The sequence below is a fragment of the Heteronotia binoei genome, chromosome 1 (genome assembly GCF_032191835.1).
Source record: "Heteronotia binoei isolate CCM8104 ecotype False Entrance Well chromosome 1, APGP_CSIRO_Hbin_v1, whole genome shotgun sequence".
Lineage (NCBI taxonomy): Eukaryota > Metazoa > Chordata > Lepidosauria > Squamata > Gekkonidae > Heteronotia > Heteronotia binoei.
Genome location: NC_083223.1, coordinates 53,862,954 through 53,884,541, shown reverse-complemented (window position 1 = coordinate 53,884,541; position 21,588 = coordinate 53,862,954). Strand labels below are relative to the sequence as shown.

At 44.3% G+C, this 21,588-nt stretch overlaps 1 protein-coding gene across 3 annotated transcripts in view; it reads left to right on the top strand.

The window, feature by feature from the left end:
* Positions 1-21,588, top strand: part of SNTG2 (syntrophin gamma 2) — a 442,273-nt gene that overhangs the window by 386,690 nt on the left and 33,995 nt on the right. For all 3 annotated transcript variants that reach the window (XM_060234602.1, XM_060234592.1, XM_060234610.1), the window contains one exon: positions 5,994-6,203. In XM_060234602.1, coding sequence (XP_060090585.1) covers positions 5,994-6,203 — 210 coding nt within the window. The remainder of the gene's footprint in view (positions 1-5,993; positions 6,204-21,588) is intronic.

Here is a 21,588-nt window from a genome sequence, read left to right as displayed (position 1 = left end):
CCCGGGGGCAGCAATCACCTTTTTATCACCTGTTATTCCAGGTATCACCTTTTATTCCACTCCAAGGCTCCTGGCTGGGTTTTTCTGGGCGCCTGGAATTGGCGGGGAAATAAGGTTGCCAATCCCAAGGGGGGTGCAGGGGATCCCCCGGTTTGGCCCTCCCCCCCTTCAGCGTCATCAGAAAGTGGGGGGAGGGGAGGGAAATGTCTGCTGGGCACTCTATTTATCCCCATAGAAAATCATGGAGAATTGATCCGCGTATCTGGGGCTCTGGGGGGGCTGTTTTTTGGGGTAGAGGCACCAAATTTTCAGTATAGCATCTAGTGCTTCTCCCCAAAATACCCCCCAAGTTTCAAAAAGATTGGACCAGGGGGTCCAATTCTATGAGCCCCAAAAGAAGGTGCCCCTATCCTTCATTATTTCCTATGGAAGGAAGGAATTGAAAAGGTGTGCCGTCCCTTCAAATGTGATGGTCAGAACTCCCTTTGGAGTTCAATTATGCTTGTCACAGCCTTGATCTTGGCTCCACCCCTAATGTCTCCTGGTTCCACCCCTAAAGTCTCCTGGCTCCTCCCCCAAAGTCCCCAGATATTTCTTGAATTGGACTTGGCAACCCTAGGACTGAGAACAATCTCTGTTGAGACTAGAAGTGTGTGCTCAGTATATACCAAGCCAAATAAACACCACCACCACCACCCAATATTTTTTGGTATGTATTAAGCCACAAACAGATTAGACAATCTGATTTGACTACCAAAATGCAAGTGAACTCAGAAGGCATACTGATTGGGGAGGGGAGATCCAATAGACCCAAATCAGGAAAAAAAAAACCTGGGGTTTTTTTGCATACCCCTAGTTGAGATTCCACATCAGTGATGCAAAGTAGATGCAGTAGCTAATACTGGGATATATTGGCAATTCTGTGACACAGGATAAAGAAACATCGTCTGTTCATACATCCATGCATAGGCGTAATATTTGGGAAGAAGAATAAACATATAAAGCCCAATATTCATGGTGCTACAGAGGACAACTTTGCACATACACACATGTACCGTATACAAACATTAACATCCTGTGGTAATTTATGGTGATACCAGAGGCAGGACAGGCATGCTGGGTGGCTGGTGTCATTTACCACATCCCCTTTGCCACATGACCTACATGTCATAAATTGAAAAAAATAATTGATCTTTGTATCGTATTTGTATTTCCCATTTCCAATCATTTTAAATATTAGGGAAATTCTTCAGTAGACATTGAAGGTCTAGCCCAGGGTGGCTAAACTTGCTTAATGTAAGATCCACATAGAATAAACATCAGATGTTTGGGTGATGCACAACATGAACTTCAGCGGGAGGAAGGAAGGAAATCGATGGGGGAAGTAGAGGTGGAAAGAAAGCAAAAATGCATTCTCCAAGCCACTGGCTGGCATGGCTTGGATAAGTGCTTTAAAGAAACAAATGCCTTTTCCAAACTGTCTGATGCGATGGTGGTGGTTTTGAGAGCCACACAATATGTGTGAAAGAGCAACATGTGTCTCCCGAGCCACAGTTTGGTCACCCCTGATCTAGCCAGTTGTGTCCTTTTAAAAATATAAATGTTCTTTTCCTTATTGTGTAGTGCCATTGTTGCATTGACACTCAGTTTTTCTCTTAATATTCTGGCAAGATTAATCTCAAATACAAGCCATTCCTAAAGCAAATTCCATGGCTATGTTTTCATTTTGAGGGGAGAAAAACAGTTGGGAAGGAATGCCCAAGACACAGCCCTTTATGTTCTTGACTTTTTAATAAATGAATACTTAATTGTCAGTCCTGATGAATACATTAACTGAAACACAAAAGCTTAAATGTATGCCTCTTGCTTCTGTTCTGTTGACATTTCAGTATAAATGATAATGAAGAAAACGTAGAGCAAATCAATTAAGTTGGAGTAAACTTAATTTGGGGAACAGATTAAAGCTTCTCCATTACCAATTCTAAGGCTCCGTTTCCCCTCAGAAAATCTTGCTGAGCTATTTTTATAAATCCATTTCTCTTAGTAGACTTGCTATGACAAAGGAAAAACACATTTTGAATTTTATAAAATCTACACATTGGATATATTTTTAAAATTCATTATTTCAGTCCACAAATACATGGGCATAACAGAATTGCTCCCTAACTTGTTTTCACTGAAGAGTTGGCGGGAATTTTTAGGATGGGGGTATTAGAGTTGATGTTTTCATGGAACAGAATTAGGTGGTAGAATTAGAGTGACAAGGTGGTAGAGTATATTTTCTGTATTCAAACTTGAGGTAGAAAAATACATTTTAAATACTCCCCTGTGTTAAAAAAAAATTGTCTACAAGTAGAAATGAATAGAAGGAATAAGTTGGCTAGAAGAACCTTTCTCCCCACATTGTTCATTTCTTTGTTTAGAGAAAAAAGAGCTTTATTTTAAAAACAAGGGTGAATGTTCAGAACAGATCCTTCCCACCTATAAGCCGAAGTACTACAGAAAAATCAACAACCTCAGGATTCTGTCACATAATTCTCACTACATCTGGCTGCATGCATACACCACACCTGTATATATACTGTACTGTGGCCATTTGTGTTTCTAGACCATGAAACAATTATGTAACCATGTAACTGAACGGAAAGGACTCTTTGCATTGTTTAAACATTTTCCAAGTCTTATCTCTGCCTGTAATTAATCAATATGCAGTTTAAACATTTTTTTCACATTGGTTCATCATTTCTTTCCCACCCAGAGAATTATCACAGGTCAAGGCCCTACACAATATTTATTCTACAGCTTTATTCTTTCCAGTTATCCCATCAAGATTCTTACAGTAGCTAGCAATGAATTAAAAGTCACATAAAATACGGTCTAAGCAAAGATGAACCCCCTAACCCTCATAAATATATCTCAATTAAGTAAAGCCAGCCCAGTAACAAAACTGTGGCAAGCACTCAATCAAACTAGGGATAAGAACAGAATGAGAGCTAAACTGTATCAGACCAAAGCCCATCTCTTCACACAGTAGCCAACCAGCTACATCTAGGAAGTCCACAAACAGAAGACTACAACAGCATTTTTCTGCTTTGCTCCTCAGCACCTGATTTAAAGAGACATAGTACCTCTGTATTTAATATGTTCCACAAATTAATTATTATAAATCCCACAAGTGATGTGATGTGTGAAGAAATACTTCCTTTTGTCTGTCCTGAATCTCCCACCCTTCAGCTTTCATAAATAACCCCAGGTTCTAACATTCTGAAAAGCTTCTTCCTGTTCACTCTCCATGCCACAACCTCTGTCATGTCTCCTTACTCACCTTTTTCGAGGCTAAACAGTCCTAAGATTATTAACCAGTTCTCATAGAGCAACTGCTATAGCCCCCTGATCATTTTTGGATGTTCTTTTCTGTACCTTTACAAACTCTACAATATCATTTTTCAGGTGACCAGAACTGAACGCAATATTCCAAGTGTGGTCTCACCATGGATTTGTATAAGGACAGCTTGATAGTGGCAGTTTTATGTTCTATTTTTGTTCTAATCATGACCAGCATAGAATTTCCCTTTTATCACAGTGGTCACACAGTAGTAATTGGGAGCATAAATGATCATGAGAAGTACAAGACTCCAAGCGCAGATATAATTTGCTTTCTCTTACCAGATAAATTTGCCTGTGGTGTTACAGTCATGCATCCAAAAACATTTAGAAACAGTGACTGGATTTAGTTGAAATGTTTCCCAGTGCACTGTTACTGGAGATGTTTTAAACTATTATGTAAACCACACTGAATCATAAGGAAAGGCGGGGTATAAATGTTTTAATAAATAAAACTAATACATAAATAATGCTTTCAGTGTGTAGCTGTTGGTCTGCAGTAAAAGAGCTAGGCCAGAGACCAGTAGCACCTTAGCTGCTCTTTCAAGGACAGTTCTGCAAGAGCTATGGGTGACCCAAGGCCATTCCAGCAGCTGCAAGTGGAGGAGTGGGGAATCAAACCTGATTCTCCCAGATAAGAGTCTGCATACTTAACCACTACACCAAACTGGCTCTTAACCATGCACTTAGCCACTACATCAAATAGTGCTGTAGTGGGGCCAATAAGATGCCTTGCAGCTATTTTAGTCTAGCACTATAACATCCAACTTTGATTTAAAAAAAAAGTCCAGGAAAGACCAAAGGGCAAAAAAGGACAGAGGGAAAAGGGGTGCTGTTTGAAATGGTCAGAGCACTTCAGAGACGGCTCAATAATGCAATAAAATTCTCTGTATGAAACTCCCATCCTTGAGTCGCATTATTTGGAACCAGGTCAACAATGGGTAACATCCAGTTTACAACAGTAATGTGAAAGGGGCCTACATAAGCCGATATTGTATGTTTAAAAAACTTAAATACAAACCATCGAGAACAATGCATAGCTTTTGGTAATATGCAGAGAAGTCATTTTTTTTTTTATTAGCCAGAGACCAACAAAAATATTCTCATGACAAATTCAGTTATCTTTTAGGCTAACAGATCTCAGAGGAACCTGAACTTTTCCCTTTTCTCTGATTTCTGGAAATATGATTATATTTCCCACTTAATAGGTGTTTCCTTTACTTGTTTATTCTCTGCTGCAATACAATGGACAGCTTGTTCTGTAAACATTTCAGATTCACAGTATCTGACAGTAATAAATGTCCAAAAAAAAAAAAGCTATGGAGCCGAGAATTAATAATAATGAATGCCCATGCCCACAAGACTCTGGGGTTAGGTATACTGGGGTGTGTCTCACTGTATATAGAAAACTATTTTTAAGTTTTAGGATTGCAGCGCAACAGTGCAATGCAAGGCAAAGTCACATTCTAAATCCATAAACGTCAATGAGCATAGACGATAGAACTCTTTTTTGATTGCACTGTTAGTCTCCAAGATCAAGACCCAATTCTGTATTTTTGCCACTTCTAAGCATGAATTGCTATCCTGACCTTGCAAATGAAGTACTGCGCACATAACCTATTTTCAGAACTAAATATAAAGATGGCATAATTTAATTGCTACTTAGCTGATATCAGAACTCCCCCCCCCTCAAAGATGTACTAATTTTCTTTTACTAAGTATAGAAGCATAGAATCATAAAGGTAGAAGGGGCCATACAGGCCATCTAGTACAATCCCCTACTCAATGCGGGTTCATCATAGAGCATCCCTGATAAGTGTTTGTCCAGCCATTGCTTAAAGACTGCCAGTGAGGGGATACTATAAGCTCATAATTAAAAATGCTGCTTGTTTGATTTACATAGCACAGAATTTCTATGGGAATACACTGAGATTCTGTATGTGTGGACGTTATCATTCACATAGTGGAGTGGGAGGATCTGAGAAGTGAACTCCAAAGATTGCTTTATATTGTATTTAAATAATGGTTATAAGCCACATTACCTTAGTTTGGTAATAACTCTATGTTTAGAGGACAATTTCCGTACTTGGAATTAATTGTTGGTCAAGATCATACCCATAGTAGGAGTTTGATCTCATGTCTTCTGAGTATATGGTAATTTGAGTCCATATTTTCTGCATTTTGAGGATTCTGTTTTTGGGGGAGAGAATGTGTGCCCAATTTCCACCTCATTTAAAATACATGTATTCACTCTAAATGCAGAAGATAGGGCCACACAAATTCAGAATGAAGGGCGAGAAGAAAAAAATAAGAAATAAACATTCAAGAGGAATGAAATTTATTTTCCCACTCCAACCTCTTTTTTTTTTCTTCCTTGTCTTCACCGGAGCCAATTCATACATTTCTTTGTGTCTCAAAAGTAATAAGTGATATTGTTGGTAATATATAATTTTTGTTCACATTTATGAATTGATTAATTAGAAGAAAAATTGTTAACAAAACAAAATTATTTAGTCAGATGGCAGCCCTAATAATTACATTCAAAGCAACTATTCTTTTCCCAGTATTCATTCTGAATGAAACAGCACCTTCTAAAATGTGTTTTTCAGCTCTGGCTTAATGATGATTGCTGGCTACAAGCAAACCTGTATTTAGGTATTCACCAAGACTATGAACTTGAAGACCAGAGGCCATATTGCTTCAGTATTGTGGTTGGTCATGGCAAGAGTCATTACTTCAATGTTGAACTGGGAAGTGAGCTGGGAGTATGGGAGAAATCATTTCAAAGAGCAATTTTCTTGGAAGTTCAAAAAACAGGGGTAAGTAGTAGAAATATGAGCATATTTTTTTTAAGACTTGAATAGCAATTAGGTATTTGAAAAGCATGTGCAAAATAAATTCTGGGAGTACACAGCTGTACTTCAAGCTCCCCAAAATTGACAGAGACATTTATTGTCATACTAAGAAAAGCAAGAAAAATTCCTACAGAATTCAGCACTACTCCAGTTTCTATTTATTTTAATAACAGTGAATATTATCCAAAAATTACATTGCGCTAAAGATTCCCAGAGTAACTGAATATCTTAAGGTCATAAGAAGAGCTCTGCTGAAACAGACCAGTTATTATTAAAATGCACAGAGAAAATATAAACAAAGAAATCCAGCAACAGAATTTATGAACTTGAAATTGCCAAGAGCATCATCAAAGATCCATCTAGTCCAGCATTCTGGTTCTAGAAACAGAAGTCATCAGAATTTCTCCTGTGATTTTGCAGTTCTAAATTACCTTGTCATGTTTCTGAAGTTCAGCTGAAGTATTGCAGTCTCCATTCTTTTCTTTTTTTATTTTCAAATTTTGTGTAGCATGTTATGCATGTGCATTTTATGACATCTTACAGTTCTCCTCTTCTAGTGCTTCTATTTGCTTCATTTATTCCCTGCTTGCCCCCCCCCCCCCAGTCGGAAAGAAGAGACAGACACAGTGTTGGGTTTAAAAACGGGCCGCTTTATTAATAATTAATTAACTGTAAACTAGGCAGGGATGAGACCTAAACAGGACAAGCCCTGGGGTCACCCCCTGACCCCGCCTTGTCCAAAGGGCGAGCCACCCTGCCCCCAGCACAAACCCGCCGTATTCGGGTTGTAAGTGAGCGGCCGGGCCCCCGGCCATTCTCCACCTGGGCTAGCATCAATCCCCCCTGGAAAGATCCGCCCAGGTGAGGCTCTCCGTGATCTGCATTCCCCGCACTGAGCTGTGTAGCCCATCTGCGGTTCATACAGATTACCCGCACCAATGGTGCTAGGCCATAGGTGCTCCCCTGCAAACACTGTGGCCAAAACATCCTCCAGCCAGTGACCAAATTACAAACTACATAACTAACACCGACTTAGAAGTCAAGGAGTTGATAACATGGGCTACTGCCATGTTATCACACCAGAAGAGCACAGAATGGTTGGCAAGTTGCTCACCCCAAAGCCAAACGGCAACTAAGATAGGGAAAAATTCCAAAAATGTTAGGTCCCTACTAAGCCCGCTGTCCAACCATTCTGCAGGCCATTGCTCCGCACACCAGTGTCCCCTAAAGTATACTCCAAACCCAGTAGATCCAGAAGCATCCGAGGAGATCTGAAGTTCAGCTTTGATCTTCAACTCCTCCCTCCAAAAAGAAATGCCGTTGAATAATTCAAGAAACCCCTCCCAAACCTCCAGGTCTGCCCGCATTCCTGCGGACACCCAAACCCGATGGTGAGGGAGACGCAATTGACTCATAGCATCACAAAACCGCCTCAAAAAGGCCCTGCCTGGTGCCACCACTTTGCATGCAAAGTTAAGGTGACCTACCACCTGCTGCAATTCAAGCAGCGAAACCTTGCGCTGTCTCCTCAGGGCAGCCAACCAGGCCTTAAGGTCCGTTACTTTGGCCTCCGGCAGCCGAGAAGCCTGTTTGTGGGTATCCAGCTCAATGCCTAGAAAGGTAAGCACCGAGCTGGGCCCTTCAGTCTTCTCATGTGCCAACGGTACCCCCAGATCGATGGCTAAGTCCTGAAAGGAATGTAGCAGCCTGGTGCATTGCCCTGTGCCCGGAGGACCAACAAAAAGAGAGTCATCCAGGTAATGCGCTGTGTCATTAAGCCCGGTCCTATCCCGCAACGCCCACTCTACGAAGGAACTGAAGCGCTCGAATGCAGCGCAGGATACCGAGCAACCCATCGGGAGGGCGTGATCCATGTAGAATTTGCCCTCGAAGCAAAAACCCAGGAGCTCGAAATCCTCAGGATGCACTGGCAAGAGACGAAATGCTGACTTGATGTCGCATTTCGCCATCTCGGCCCCAACACCACAACCCCGCACTACTTTGACCGCCTGGTCAAAGGAAGTGTACCGCACTGAACACAATTCCTCGGGTATGGCGTCATTAACCGACGCCCCTTTGGGGTAGGACAGGTGATGAATGAGGCGATACTCCCCGGGCACCTTCTTAGGCACTACACCCAAGGGAGAAACCCGCAACGTAGGAACAGCCGGCATATCGAAGGGTCCTAGGACCCTGCCCTCCTGACACTCCTTGGCGATCTTGGCTCGAACTATGTGCTCAAGACCTACCACTGACCGAAGGTTGGAAGCCAAAAAGGGGGCCCTAGGCCCCTGATAAGGGATCCTGAACCCAAAAGAAAACCCCTCCCACAAATATTGCCCATCCGCTTTAGGTGGGTATCTTCTCAATAAATTATTGAGTACCCTCAGCCATATGGGACTCGACCCCTTTTCCAGGGGGCTGTTGACTGGCGCCGCCGCCCCTGGGGCGCCTACCCCCGGCCCTAGGCTTTGATCTGCTGCAGGCGGAAAGGGCGTGAGGCCCACTACACAGTGGGCACTCGTGTTTGAACTTACAGGGCTTTCTGGGGCACACTCCCTTTGAAGCAAACTCCCAGCATAACAGCCGGGATTGAACCCTGCAGAAAGCTGCTGTTGTTGCTTCTGGACCAAGTGTCCGCTATCAGACCTGTCCCCCGCATTAGGCTTTGCCAGGGACATCAACTGCAGCCAAAGCTGCTGGCTGACATGGTCCCATGGCAACCCCGAGTTGACGGCGGCCCTCATACGGAACGCCTCGTCGTACTGCAGGCATGCCGCACCGATGAAATCCGTGTACGGTAAATAATATCCATGTACTGAAACAACGCAGCCTCACGGGCCGGCTGCGCCCTAGCCATGATGCCCGCATAAATTAAAAAGCCAGGCAACCAGTTTGCCCACGTCCTATCCACCTTTCTGCATTTTAATTTTTCTTTTTCCTTCTCGTCGAGCTCGTCTTTGCTCTTCTTCTCGAGCTCTCTATAAAGTAGGCTGAACACGTCTACATACTCTCCATGTAGGATTTTTTCACGTTTAACAGCCATTAAATGATCTCCCAGAGGCAACAAGGTGTCACCATATGGGAGCGTGTAGAAAGGTACACTAGCATAAGGATTTGGAGGGTAAAACCACCCGCCTCCTTGCCCACTCGGCCACATCCCTTGCATCTGCGCATACTGCTGCCCACCCCAAGGCAGGACCCCCTGTGGGGGTTGCACTGTGGGAACTGCAGGCATCACCGCCGGGACCGCCTGCTGACCAAGTGCCTGGAAACCAGAGCTACCCAACCCAGGCCCTTGTGGGGCGGAACTCTGCAAGGCCCAAGCCCAAGGCAGCCCAGAACCCCACTGCACAGCGGGTGTTCCAGACTGCCCTGTGCCCCAAGTCCCTCCCCCCATCCCCGGGGGAAGGGGGGCATTTAAATAGGTCCCCAGGGCCACCCCGGTGTCTGCTGCAACAATATCTTACCCCCAAAATCTGAGGGAGTTCCAGCACTGTCCGGAGTCTGCGGTACACCACCTCCATACACGCCGCCGATTGCCTGTTCACCTGACGGGCCCTCACCCGGGTTGTCATCCTGTTCTGGTTCCGGCAATGGATCAGGCCCCGCCGCACCACCCTGTAAGGCAGACAGACGAGCCAGCATCTCCGCCTCAAAAGTAAGATGCGGCAACCGCCCCGAAGCACGGCGACGCCCCTCCCATATGGGAGCCCCCGCGGCGACCCTCTGCTGTTTTAACGCCTCCAATTGGCTGATGATGGCCAACCGGACCCACTCCCCTTGTCCCTGCTCTTCAGCTGGACCTGGTCACACACCCCGCCCATGAGATGGGCGAGCAGGCTGCTTGCTCTTGGGCCCTCCTTGCCCCTTCTTAGGTGCCATAGTGTTGCCTTGCACTAAGCTGCACACACAACGGTGACCTAGATAACCCCCACAGCAACCAAGCAGTCACTGAATTATGCTAATGTGAGCCCCAAACCGTAAAAAGGAGGGTGGAGGTGAATGAGGCAAAGCCGGTCCCAAAACGGCCCCAATGTATGCCAGCCGGCACAATAAACTGAGGGGGGGGAGGGGGGGTTCACTGAATAGGGGTTACCCAGCCAAATTCAGTATGGTCTACTCAGCCCAGCTGCGGCTCTCCAGGATCTCAGGCAGAGATCTTACCCCTTGCCTGCTGCCTGATCGTTGTAACTGAAGATGCCGGGGATTGAACCTGGGCTCCTCTGCCTGCCAGGCAAATGCTCTGCCACTGACCCCAGGCCTCTCTCACAGTATTAATATAAAATAAAAATGGCCGCCGCGTGCGCCGCTGACCGTGTTCGGCAGCCCTTGAAATGCGCCTCACCGCGCTATAATAAAATGGCCCCCGCACGCGCCGTGCGCAAGAAACGCTCTGCCTCCCTTTGCCGCCCACGAAGATGTTCGCTTAAAATGGCCGCCGCACGCGCCGTGCGCAAGGAACGCTCTGCCTCCTTCCCGCCCAAGAAGACGTTCCCTTAAAATGGCCACCGCACGGGCCTTGTGCAGAGCACGCCCTGTTTCCCCTTGGCGCACAGAAAAAACTACCCTCTTAAAATGGCCGCCGCGTGCGCCGCGGCCCGAGCCCAGCCGCCGCTGCGCACGACCAGCCTTCCTTTGCCGCCTTAGTCAATTAACTCCCCCCAAAAATGACCGCCACACGTGCTACCGGCCCCCGTTCCGGGCACCAAACCACAAGAATAAGCGAAGCCGACAATCGTGCTAGCCCAGCCGCTCGCACTGTCACCACCGCCCGCGCCGCTCCGCTAACCCTCCGACCCAGGCTGCCAGGAACCGTCCCTCGCCGCTCCGAGGCCCAGATCTAAGCACGTGGCTCTCCCTCAGAGAGCCGAAGAAGACAGCGAGAGCTCTGGGCGGGGCCAGGGCTTATATAGCCCTGACGCCACGCCCAGAAATAGACCCGGATGTGCCGGGCCGAGCGGACTGTTGCTCCCTCCTTCCGAGGGGGCAAAGACGGCCCCCAGCCTGAACGCCGGCGATGCCGGCTTGGCTGGGAAGGGCCGGACCTTTTCTGCACAATTGGGACCTGAAGTGGCTTCACAACATCCCTGGGAGGCAGGTTAAGTTGAAATAGAGTGAGCAATGCCAAGTCATCCAGTGAGTTCCCCATGGAAGAGTGGGGATTTGAGCCTAGATCTTTCAGATCCTTATCTGACAGTCTAATTACCTCTACCTTACCAAGTATGTGTGAGTATCAGTAAACCACTGTACCAAACTCTTTTTGATGCTACTGTAGATCATATGATCACATCACAATTACTTTGTGTGATGTTTTTATCAAACTAGAGGGGAAGAAACTGAAAGTTGCAACAAGTGGCATGGTCTCTACTTCTATAATTAATTTTAGAAGTTTTCTTTGTTAAACAATACTTGAGGCATGATACAGAGCATCCTTCTGTAACAAAAAAAGAAACAACCTGGCACATCTATTCCTCCCTAAGAGCCAGTTTGGTGTAGTGGTTAAGTTTACGGACTCTTATCTGGGAGAACCAGGTTTGATTCCCCACTCCTCCACTTGCAGCTGCTGGAATGGCCTTCAGTCCGCCATAGCTATCACAGGAGTTATCCTATCTGTTGATGGATGGCCACCCAGACTCTACCCCAGACCATCTAACCAGGGCGCTGGAAGCAGTGGCTGGTTGGCTGCAACTGAGCCAGCTGAAGCTTAATCCAACCAAGACGGAGGTCCTGTACATGAGTCGTGGGGATCTAAGATCGGGCATCCGCCTACCCATTCTGGATGGTGTAGTGGCTCAGAAGGAGCCAGCTCAGAAGGTGAGGAGCTTGGGTGTGATACTGGATGCCACCCTTTCTATGGAGGCCCAGGTCACAACTCTTGCACGATCTGCCTTTTACCATCTTTGACAGGTCAAACAACTAGCGTCCTATCTGGTCCCTTGGGACTTAGCTACAGTGATCCATGCAATAGTCACTTCCAGGCTGGACTACTGTAACTTGCTCTATGCAGGCTTGCCCTTGAGGCTGATCCGGAAGCTCCCACTGGTGCAGAATGTGGCAGCATAATTGCTGACTGAATTGCCTGTATGGTCAAGCAGCCAGTCAATGCTGCGCAGTTTACACTGGCTACAAATTGAGTACTGAATCCACTTCAAGGTTTTAGTATTGACATTTAAAGCCTTACATGGCCTGGGACCGGCATACCTGTGGAACCGTGTCTCCCCATATGAGCCCCGGAGTTCATTATGATCGACCAGTCAACATCTCCTGACCATCCCTGGCCCAAAGGACTTCCGGCTTGCCTTGACCAGGGCCAGGGCTTGGTGGAATCAGCTCCCTGTGGAGGTTCGGGCCCTACCGGATTTGTTCCCATTCCGGAGGGCCTGTAGGATGGAGCTGTTCCTCCAGGCCTATGGCTGAGGCAGGCAGATGTCCTTATCCTTTTATACCATCTAAATTGGCCTCCCTGCACTGTTTGCTCAAATCAGGCTGATACAGTTGACATTTTTGGACACCTAGGCTGGGACAAGTATACCTTAATTGAGGTATCCACACCTTCCATGACTGAATCGCCATCCATGCTGCCTTAAAACTAATTCCAAGTTGTGGCTTAACTGTTTTACTTTTAATCTTTTAATCTATTTTAACTGTTTGATTGTTTTACTGTTTATCTGTTAGATTGCCTATTGTTAGTTTAATTGTTTTACCATGTTGGAATCTGCCCTGAGCCCACCATGGGAAAGGGTGGACTACAAATTGACAGAAATAAATAAACAAATAAATAAATAAATAAATAAATAAATAAATAAATAAATAAATACTAAAAGTGCAGCTGCTGTGAGAGCCCTCTCAGTCCCACCCACCTCACAGGATGTCTATTGTGGGAGGGGGGGGAGAAGATATAGGAGATTGTAAGCTGCTCTGAGTCTCTGATTCAGAGAGAAGGGCGGGGTATAAATCTGCAGTCTTCTGCAGTCTAATTAGGCTTGCCAGACCTCCTGGCCAACCTGGTCATTGTCCATTGGAGCCTGAAATAGCAGCAAGCAGAAAATGGATGTGCATGCCAGCATGTTGACCTCACTTCCAACAAAAAACAGAAGTGACATTTTGACATTGAGAGATTCGACTCTAGGATTACTAAAATCTCTATGCTTGAAAAAAATCTTAGATCATCCCCCCCCCACCACCCCCAACATCATGACCTCACTCACCCCTCCAAATGCTCCTGGGGGCATGGCAACTCTGTCCCTAATCCTTTGAATTTGTGTGAAGTACTGACCAGACTGGATGTAAAAGGTGCTATTAGTCAACCTTGGGTCACTCACTCTGTCAGCCTAACCTACAATTGTGAGGTTAAAATGGAGAAGGGGAGAATTATGGTGCAAGCGATGCCTATGTGTGCCGTGGTTCCTGCAGGCACTCCCTGAGAGGCCATTGTGAAGACAGAACCAGTAACAGGCTGCCTTCATACAAATAAAATGTCTTTTCACTTGGATCCTCCCACCAGTCACTGGAAAAAGATCCAGGATCCTGTATCCAGAACCTGTAGATCAGCTGTGAAGCAATGGGGCTAGAGAGCACCAAAGCATCAGAGGACACTTTTTCCATCTTGATCTTTTCTTTGTGTGTTTTATCTTCCCTTTCTCCGGCCTCTGGCCATCTTCTTCCATGTGCATGTTATCTTCCTTTAGATTTCATGTGTGTTTATATTCCCCGTTCTACTTGTGTGTATATGTGTGCTTGGCTGTATGTCCTGTGGAACCCATTTTGTAGTGATGCCTGCCACCCTGCTTCAAAATTCCAAAGGTGCTTACAGATGTTGGGGAGTCCTGGTCTAAATAAATAAAAAAGTATGCTGGAGTAAATAAGATCATATGTGGGAGATAGTAAAGGTCCCATGATCCCAAACATGGTAGTAGTTGAAGAAAAAATACTTTCTAAATTAAAAAACAGGGACCAACCACATTGTTTCTGTTAAATAATAGCTGGCACATAAGTGGACTTTCAACATTTAATTAGCTAGATTTCCTTTTTAAAAGAAAAAAAAAGAAAAAATAGATTTAGATTATGCACATTCTTTCACCTCAGCACTTTGGCAATGTTACCTGTTAACTCCTTTCTAGCACAAGCTAAAACTAACCACTTCAAAATCTATCTATCATCTATCTATCTATCTATCTATCTATCTATCTATCTATCTATCTATCTATCTATCTATCTATCCCTCCCTCCCTCCCTTCCTTCCTTCCTTCCTTCCTTCCTTCCTTCCTTCCTTCCTTCCTTCCTTCCTTCCTTCCTTCCTTCCTTCCTTCGAAAGATATATTGTTGGCATTGGATATATACAGCATGTACTACATAAAAATAAATCCCAGATAGCATCAAAGTGCAGAGAATTCATGATAATTTTCACTAGGGCAAGAGGGGACAAAAATAAAGCAAAATGTGATAAAAAGGACTATACAGAAAATTACTAACATCCTGAGAATGAAGTACAAATCCTGGCCATCTCACCTGCAGCCTGCACTCTATTTCATGCGAATTTTCTCAAATATGCTGTTGCTGAATGCAAAACTCTATGGATATGGTTTCCATAAATAACTGCCATGAAATATGAATCCCCACTTAATTGGCTCTCTGTGTACTCCCTTCATACATCCTGTGATACAAGGATGAAGATATGGACAAAAAAAATTATGAAAGGACATAAAAACGAGAAACTTTTTAGAACCTCATAAAAGTGTTGAGTATTGCCTAAGGGAACCACTAGTTCTTCTATCAGATTATAAATGTCAGTTCTATAATCGTAAAACCCAAAATTTATTAAGGTACATAAAAACAATACATATATTTTAGAACCCAGCCACAGCCCTTCTGATTAGCTAGCATAGCACAATGCAGTTATCACAATGTAAGAAGTTAGATTACTGCAATGGGTACAACAGCTGCCACTGAAGACTGTTCAGCAAGGTTCAAAATAGAACAGCCCACTGGGACTTGCCAAACATGAACATATTTTGCCGGTTTTAAAAAGCTCTTCCAATTTGTTTCTGGGACACCTCAAAGTGTTTTTTTGCCTGTATTGCCACAAAACATTTTGGGCCTAGCATAACTGCTCCCATATGAACCTTCCTGTGTTTTAGGATCATCCTGCCTCAAGCACCCCCTCCTTCTGAGCTCACATGGTATCCACAGATGGAACCATTTCTACAGACTTTTATTTAGGAACTGGGTTAAGAAGACATTTTATACTCCCATGCATTTTGTTACTGATTATTTTTTACTGCTTCCCTTTTTTCTCCTTTAAGAAGTCCTGCTTGAACCACTTTTAATGTGGCTTTTTTGTTACTGGATTTGTTTCCTTTTCTGCTTATTTTAATTTTTTTGTTGGCCACCTTGAAAGCTTCTTAGAAGAGGAAAGGTGACTTTTCCCCCCTCCAATTTGTTTACAATTACTTATTGTATTTGGTAGAGCTGCTTCTCCCTATATGCTGGGGTCACAAGCAGAATACAGCCTCTGTTTGTCTGGAAACTCCTTGTAGTGTTCCCCAACAAACATGAGAACTTTATAATGTGTTTAATGAGTTTAAGTGGTTACCCAGGATTTGAACAATCTCAGCCTAGTTTAAATACACAGCGATAAGATACTACTCTTTGCTTGTCGTTGTGAGCATGTTTGAATTCTTACAATTTTGCTTATTTGCAGTGTGGTTACTTAGTATAGTGGCAAGCCCTTTTTAAAGAACCAATGTATCTCAGCCGTTCATCCAAATAAGATAGTAGTGATTGATGGCAGGAACTTCTGTGATTTGATGTAAAAATGATCTTTAATGGAATGGTTTCCTGTTTGAAGTTCTTTACATGTGAAAGTTTAAATTTATGTTCCAGAACTTCTTAATTTGAATTCCCATACAGAGCAAACACTGAGGTGGCTGTGCTATATCCATAGCAATCTTGACTAATGTATTTTTCCTGTAACTTCATTGGCACAAATATCAGTTCCCTGCAGGTCTATTTCAGATTACTGTTGCTGATTTCATTTTCATGGCTTGTACTAATCATGTTTTTTTAACTGCCTGCCCCGTTTGGAGCACATCAAATGCTAAATTATATGCCCCTGCTGATGTTTTCCACTGTTGCATATTATTGTACAATCACCTAGTGGTAGAACAAGCTATAACGTAGCCTCTATAAAATAAAACTGTTATATTTCTCTACATGCTTATAAATGTTTTAGAAACGTTAATACTGGTAAGTTATAAAAAAATTCATTGTTCATTTTATCAGTTTTCAACAAGTACACATACGCATGAAGAGAATCATGCATCTAAGGCAATGGGGGAGGATGGTACAAGAGAACAATGAATAGAGAAGAGTGACCCTCTCTTGTTGCCCAGCAGCTAACTCTCATAACCCATAGCATCAACCACCACAAAGTGAAGCTGGAACTACAGACTGTCTTTTCTGATTCCAGGAGTGGAATTGTAGCAGGAGCTCCTTTGCATATTAGGCCACACGCCCCTGATATAGCCAATCCTCCAAGAGCCTTGTAAGCTCCTGGAGGATTGGCTACATCAAGGGGGGTAACTTAATATGCAAAGGAGCTACTGCTAGAATTTCACAAATATACAATCTGAGCCAAAAGGAAAGAAGTTGAGCTTTTAATGCTCCCAGATGCACATGACAATCAACTACCCAGGCCTATAGTCTCTGAGATAAGGGACTCTGAGTTTGGGGGACATCTCTAGGTACCATCACTGAACAGCACCTGAGCTTGTGGTCAAGTGCCAGTCAAAGCAAATGCCACCATGGAACACTTCTGCAGTAGTAAAGCTGTGTACTTATTTACGTTTAGTATATAGAAATAGAACTTGAAATGTTTAAATTGTGTTTCCCTAATGATATTTTGAGCAGCCCCATGGCACAGAGTGGTAAAGCTGCAGGACTGCAGTCGAAGCTCTCTGCTCACAACCTGAGTTCAATCCTGGCAGAAGCTGGGTTCAGGTAGCTAGCTCAAGGTTGACTCAGCCTTCCATCCTTCCAAGGTCAGTAAAATGAGTACCCAGCTTGCTGGTGGGGGGGAGTGTAGATGACTGAGGAAGGCAATGGCAAACCACCTGTAAAAAGTCTGCCATGAAAACGTCATGCTGCAACATCACCCCAGAGTCAGAAACGACTCAGGATTATTGTTATAAAGGGAAAATGCAAGAGGCAAGAACAATATTGTAAGCTGCTTTGGCTCCCTTTGGGTGTGTGTGTGTGTATCCCAAAGGGACACACACACACACACACATAAACCCGTACTGCATCGTCATCAGATGGAATGAAAACACACCCAAATATTGAATACATTCTTCCATATATGTGCTTTGGATTTATGTAGTGTAAGCCACTTTGGTGCCTATAAATAATGAATAGCATTTGTGGAATGAGACTGAAAGTCTTTTCAACTATATACATACTGGCTAGGTAGATAGCTCAAGGAAGGTGTGATGGAAGTTTACCACCTCTAGTTGTTATTCTCCACTCCAGCATTAAGGAATAAGTGGAATATTGTCTCCGCATAATGAATTCCTTGTTTAGCTATCATAGCTAATAGCCAAATTCATAGAACTTAAGTCAAGTAAAGGCTACCTCTTCTGTTAAAACTGTCAACTAATTGTTAGCACTAGTTTATGAAGCATTGGATTCCAGGAGTAGTGATATCAGGCTGAACCTGAAGGTCATTTGAGCTGATAACAAGTATTGCCTCCCCAGTCAGAATGAAGAGGCAGACAGTATGTTGGGTATAAAAACCGGGCCGCTTTATTGAAAGAAACTTGTCAAACCTATAACTGGCAGGGATAAGGCCTAGAAGGACAAGCCCTGGGGTCACCCCCTAAGAGGGAGAGCCACCCTGCCCCCAGCACAAGCCCACCGTATTTGGGCTGTTGCTGAGCGGCCAGGCCCCAAGCCATTCTCCACCTGGGCTAGCATCAATCCCCCATGGAAAGATCCGCCCAGGTGAGGCTTTTCCGTGATCTGCATTCCCCGCACTGAGCCGTGGAGCCCATCTGCAGTTCATACAGACCACCCGCACACCTGGTGCTAAGCCATAGGTGCTCCCCTGAAAACACTGTGGCCAATACATCCTCCAGCCTGCGACCAAACAAAACTCATACTAACAAACCCTAACACTACAAAGCAGTACAAGGTAGGCAAAAAACAACTCCACATGGGCCAATTCTGTGAAGATGAAAAAATTCCTACCTGGCCCCTAATAAGGCGACCGGTGAAAACCTGTACTGCCAAAAGGGGAGGGCGGGCGGGCAGAGAGCCCGAAACAAACTGCGTACCTCTGGGCGGGGTCGGGGCTTATATAGCCCCGACGCCACGTCCAGAAGAAGCACCCGGATGCGCCGGGGCTGTCAATCATCCACTCCCTCCTTCCGAGCGGGCAAAGACGGCCCCCAGCCTAAACGCCGGCGATGCTGGCTTGGCTGGGAAGGGGCCGGACCTTTCTGCCAATAGAATGGAAGTTTCCTGCCTCGCTCTGGCACCTGCAGTATCCTACTGAACTCCCCAAAGGCTGCTTCTGGTTGATGAGGGAACCTCAGGAACAGCAGGATAAGGGACTGACAGGGAAGGCTAAAGTGAACATAAGAACTTAAGAGAAGCCATGTTGGATTAGGCCAATGACCCATCCACTCCAACACTCTGTGTCACAAAGTGGCCAAAACCCAGGTACCATCAGAAAGTCCACCAGCAGGGCCAGAACTTCAGAGGCCCGCACCATAGATTTATACAGTGGCACTATGATACTGGCTGATTTGCTTTCAGTCTCCTTCCTAATGGCTGGTAACAGTTGGCCGGTTTGGGGTAGCTTGCAGCCGCCCTGAACAAACCCAGCCTGAGGAAGAGTGCCCCAGAGTTTCTGGAAGGTGCTGAGGGAAGGGGCAGGCCTTGGGCGGCCGGAGAGCATCTGGAACGCTCCCGCATCCCACTCGTGGCTCCTCGGCCGTTCTCTGGGCACCTCCCGGCTTTCCAGATGGCCGGGAGGTGCCTTGAAAGTGGTACCTTTTCGAGCCGGCTCCCGGCCAGCCTGGGACGGGACCGGGGCAGGATGGGGATGGCAGGCAGATGTGCACATGTGGATGTGCTTTTTTGGTCCGCCTGCCTCCCGTCCCCTGGGTGGCTTTAAACGCCTATCTGTTCTCACCCAATAAGCCCCAGTGGAAGGGGGAATCAGTAAATATTTCTCCCTTCTTCTGGTGGAAGAAGTTCAACTTGGTATGTTACAACATTGTAGAGTTGATAGCAGATACAATACAACTCATCTGTAGCACTTTATTATTGGTACAGCAAATATTAAATTTGAGCAGTGAATAAAGTAGCATTATACTTCTTTTAAAAAGATATTCAATCATATCTCTGGGGAAACAAAACAAAATAAGAACTCTCAATAACAGGGTCTATAAATTCAAGAGAGATATTAATAGCGGTTAAATTAGGCTAGATTTATGGGGTCATTAAAAGATAATTATCTGTTTGTTACCAGAAGAGCGACTTTAATTACACAATTAAGGCTTAGATTGTTTTCATTATGTATTGGAACATATTACACTTCCAGTTTTCTTGGTCATTTTTTTTTTGTTATGTCATTAAATCCAATCACATCTAATTTTAGAAACTCACAGTCTTGAGAGCCACATGAATGTGTGCTGCATGTACTATTAACTAATTGTTTTGTATTATTCATCAGTTGCAAAAACAACACACCAAATATCAACAATATCTCCTCCTCTCCCCACCCACCAGTGCAAGTTGTTCACCTTTTCTACATGCATTTAACTCTAAAATTAAACAATGTCTATCACAATATCACATTAAACTTCAGACATTGTTACCCAAACTGGATTCAGAGAAGGGGAAATTAGCTTTTAAAAGGGTTCCAGAAGGGAATAATGTGAGACCTTATAGTCAGTTTATACCAGTGTGTATCTCGGTAGAGATACTCCAAAATAAAATTATGAAGAAAGAGAATGAGAGAGAAATTGTAAACACAAACAACTTTATTGTATGCAAAATAAAAAGAATACAAATGTAAAGAACTTACACTAGGCTTCTGAGAACTAATTCACATATACACACACCAAGAGACCACATTTATAAAAGGTAAAAGGGAGGAAATTGGGAAGGGACATAGAACCTTAAATCTGGGGTTTCCAGTCTGGAGAGGTGCAGAGGCAGACATGGCTGAGGTCCAAGGAGCAGAGTGTGGAGGAAAAGGGGAGGAAAGGGCTGTACATTAGCACAGGCCTGCATTCAGCAGCATAACAGAACCTGACTAAATAACATCGCCGAGGGGGGAAAAAAACATGGTGAAGGGAATTCTAGGTTATAGGCTGCTGAAATATATACTGTGCTTTTTATCTACTTTTTTTTTAGCTTATTTTTTAAAAAGCTAGTAACCTATCTTTCTTTCTTTCTAAAGGATCCCGGCAGCTTTAAAAAACTAAGAATCACAATAAAGAAAAACTAACTAAAAGGAGTTAAAGTATCACAAAGATAAGAAATTACCCCCCTTCCTGATATGCACCAATCCTTAGTTAACATAATTAAAGGCGCAGCAGAACAATTTTTAGGGCAAAATGCACAGTGTCTATCAACCTATTCCATAGCACCAAAGTTGACACAGAAAATGCCCAAGAAATATAGATCTGCAAGTGGGGAGATCCACATGGAATTGGGGGGGGGGGATCTCATTTTCTCTCCTGCACCATTTATTCTTTCTTTTCCCTGAAACCTCCATAGACATGTGGATTTCAGTATCCACAGGTAGGACCATGTTGACAGTTTGACAGTTGAGGGACCTGCAGGGAATTGCAAGTGGTAACTCATTTTTACTTGTATCCCTCACTATTTCCTTTCCCCCTTCCCTGGCATCCATCCCCTTTCCCTGTTTCCTTCTCACTTTCCCACCCACCCACTCTATTGCCCCTCGTTAATCTTCTCATATTCATATTTTCCAGGCTCAGCCAGAGCTATTCTATGCACGGTTATTGAAGCAGAAGTTCAACTGGACTTCTTGCGAAGGCTTACACTACAGGCTTTAGTTACTCTTATTCTTTAGTTACTTAGTCAGTGCATCCTATACTGAGGGGGGTGGGCATAAGATTATTGAATCCAGAGGCTAAAATTACTTAATTGTACCACTGCATGTGACTTTTCTAAAAGTGCTGGAAAACTGCTAAAAACAGCTTAGCTTCTGAACCTCTAACTGGTACACTTTGTAGAACAAAGCTTGAGTCCAGTGGCACCTTTAAGACCAACACAGTTTTATTCAAGGTATGAGCTTTCATGTGCAGGCACA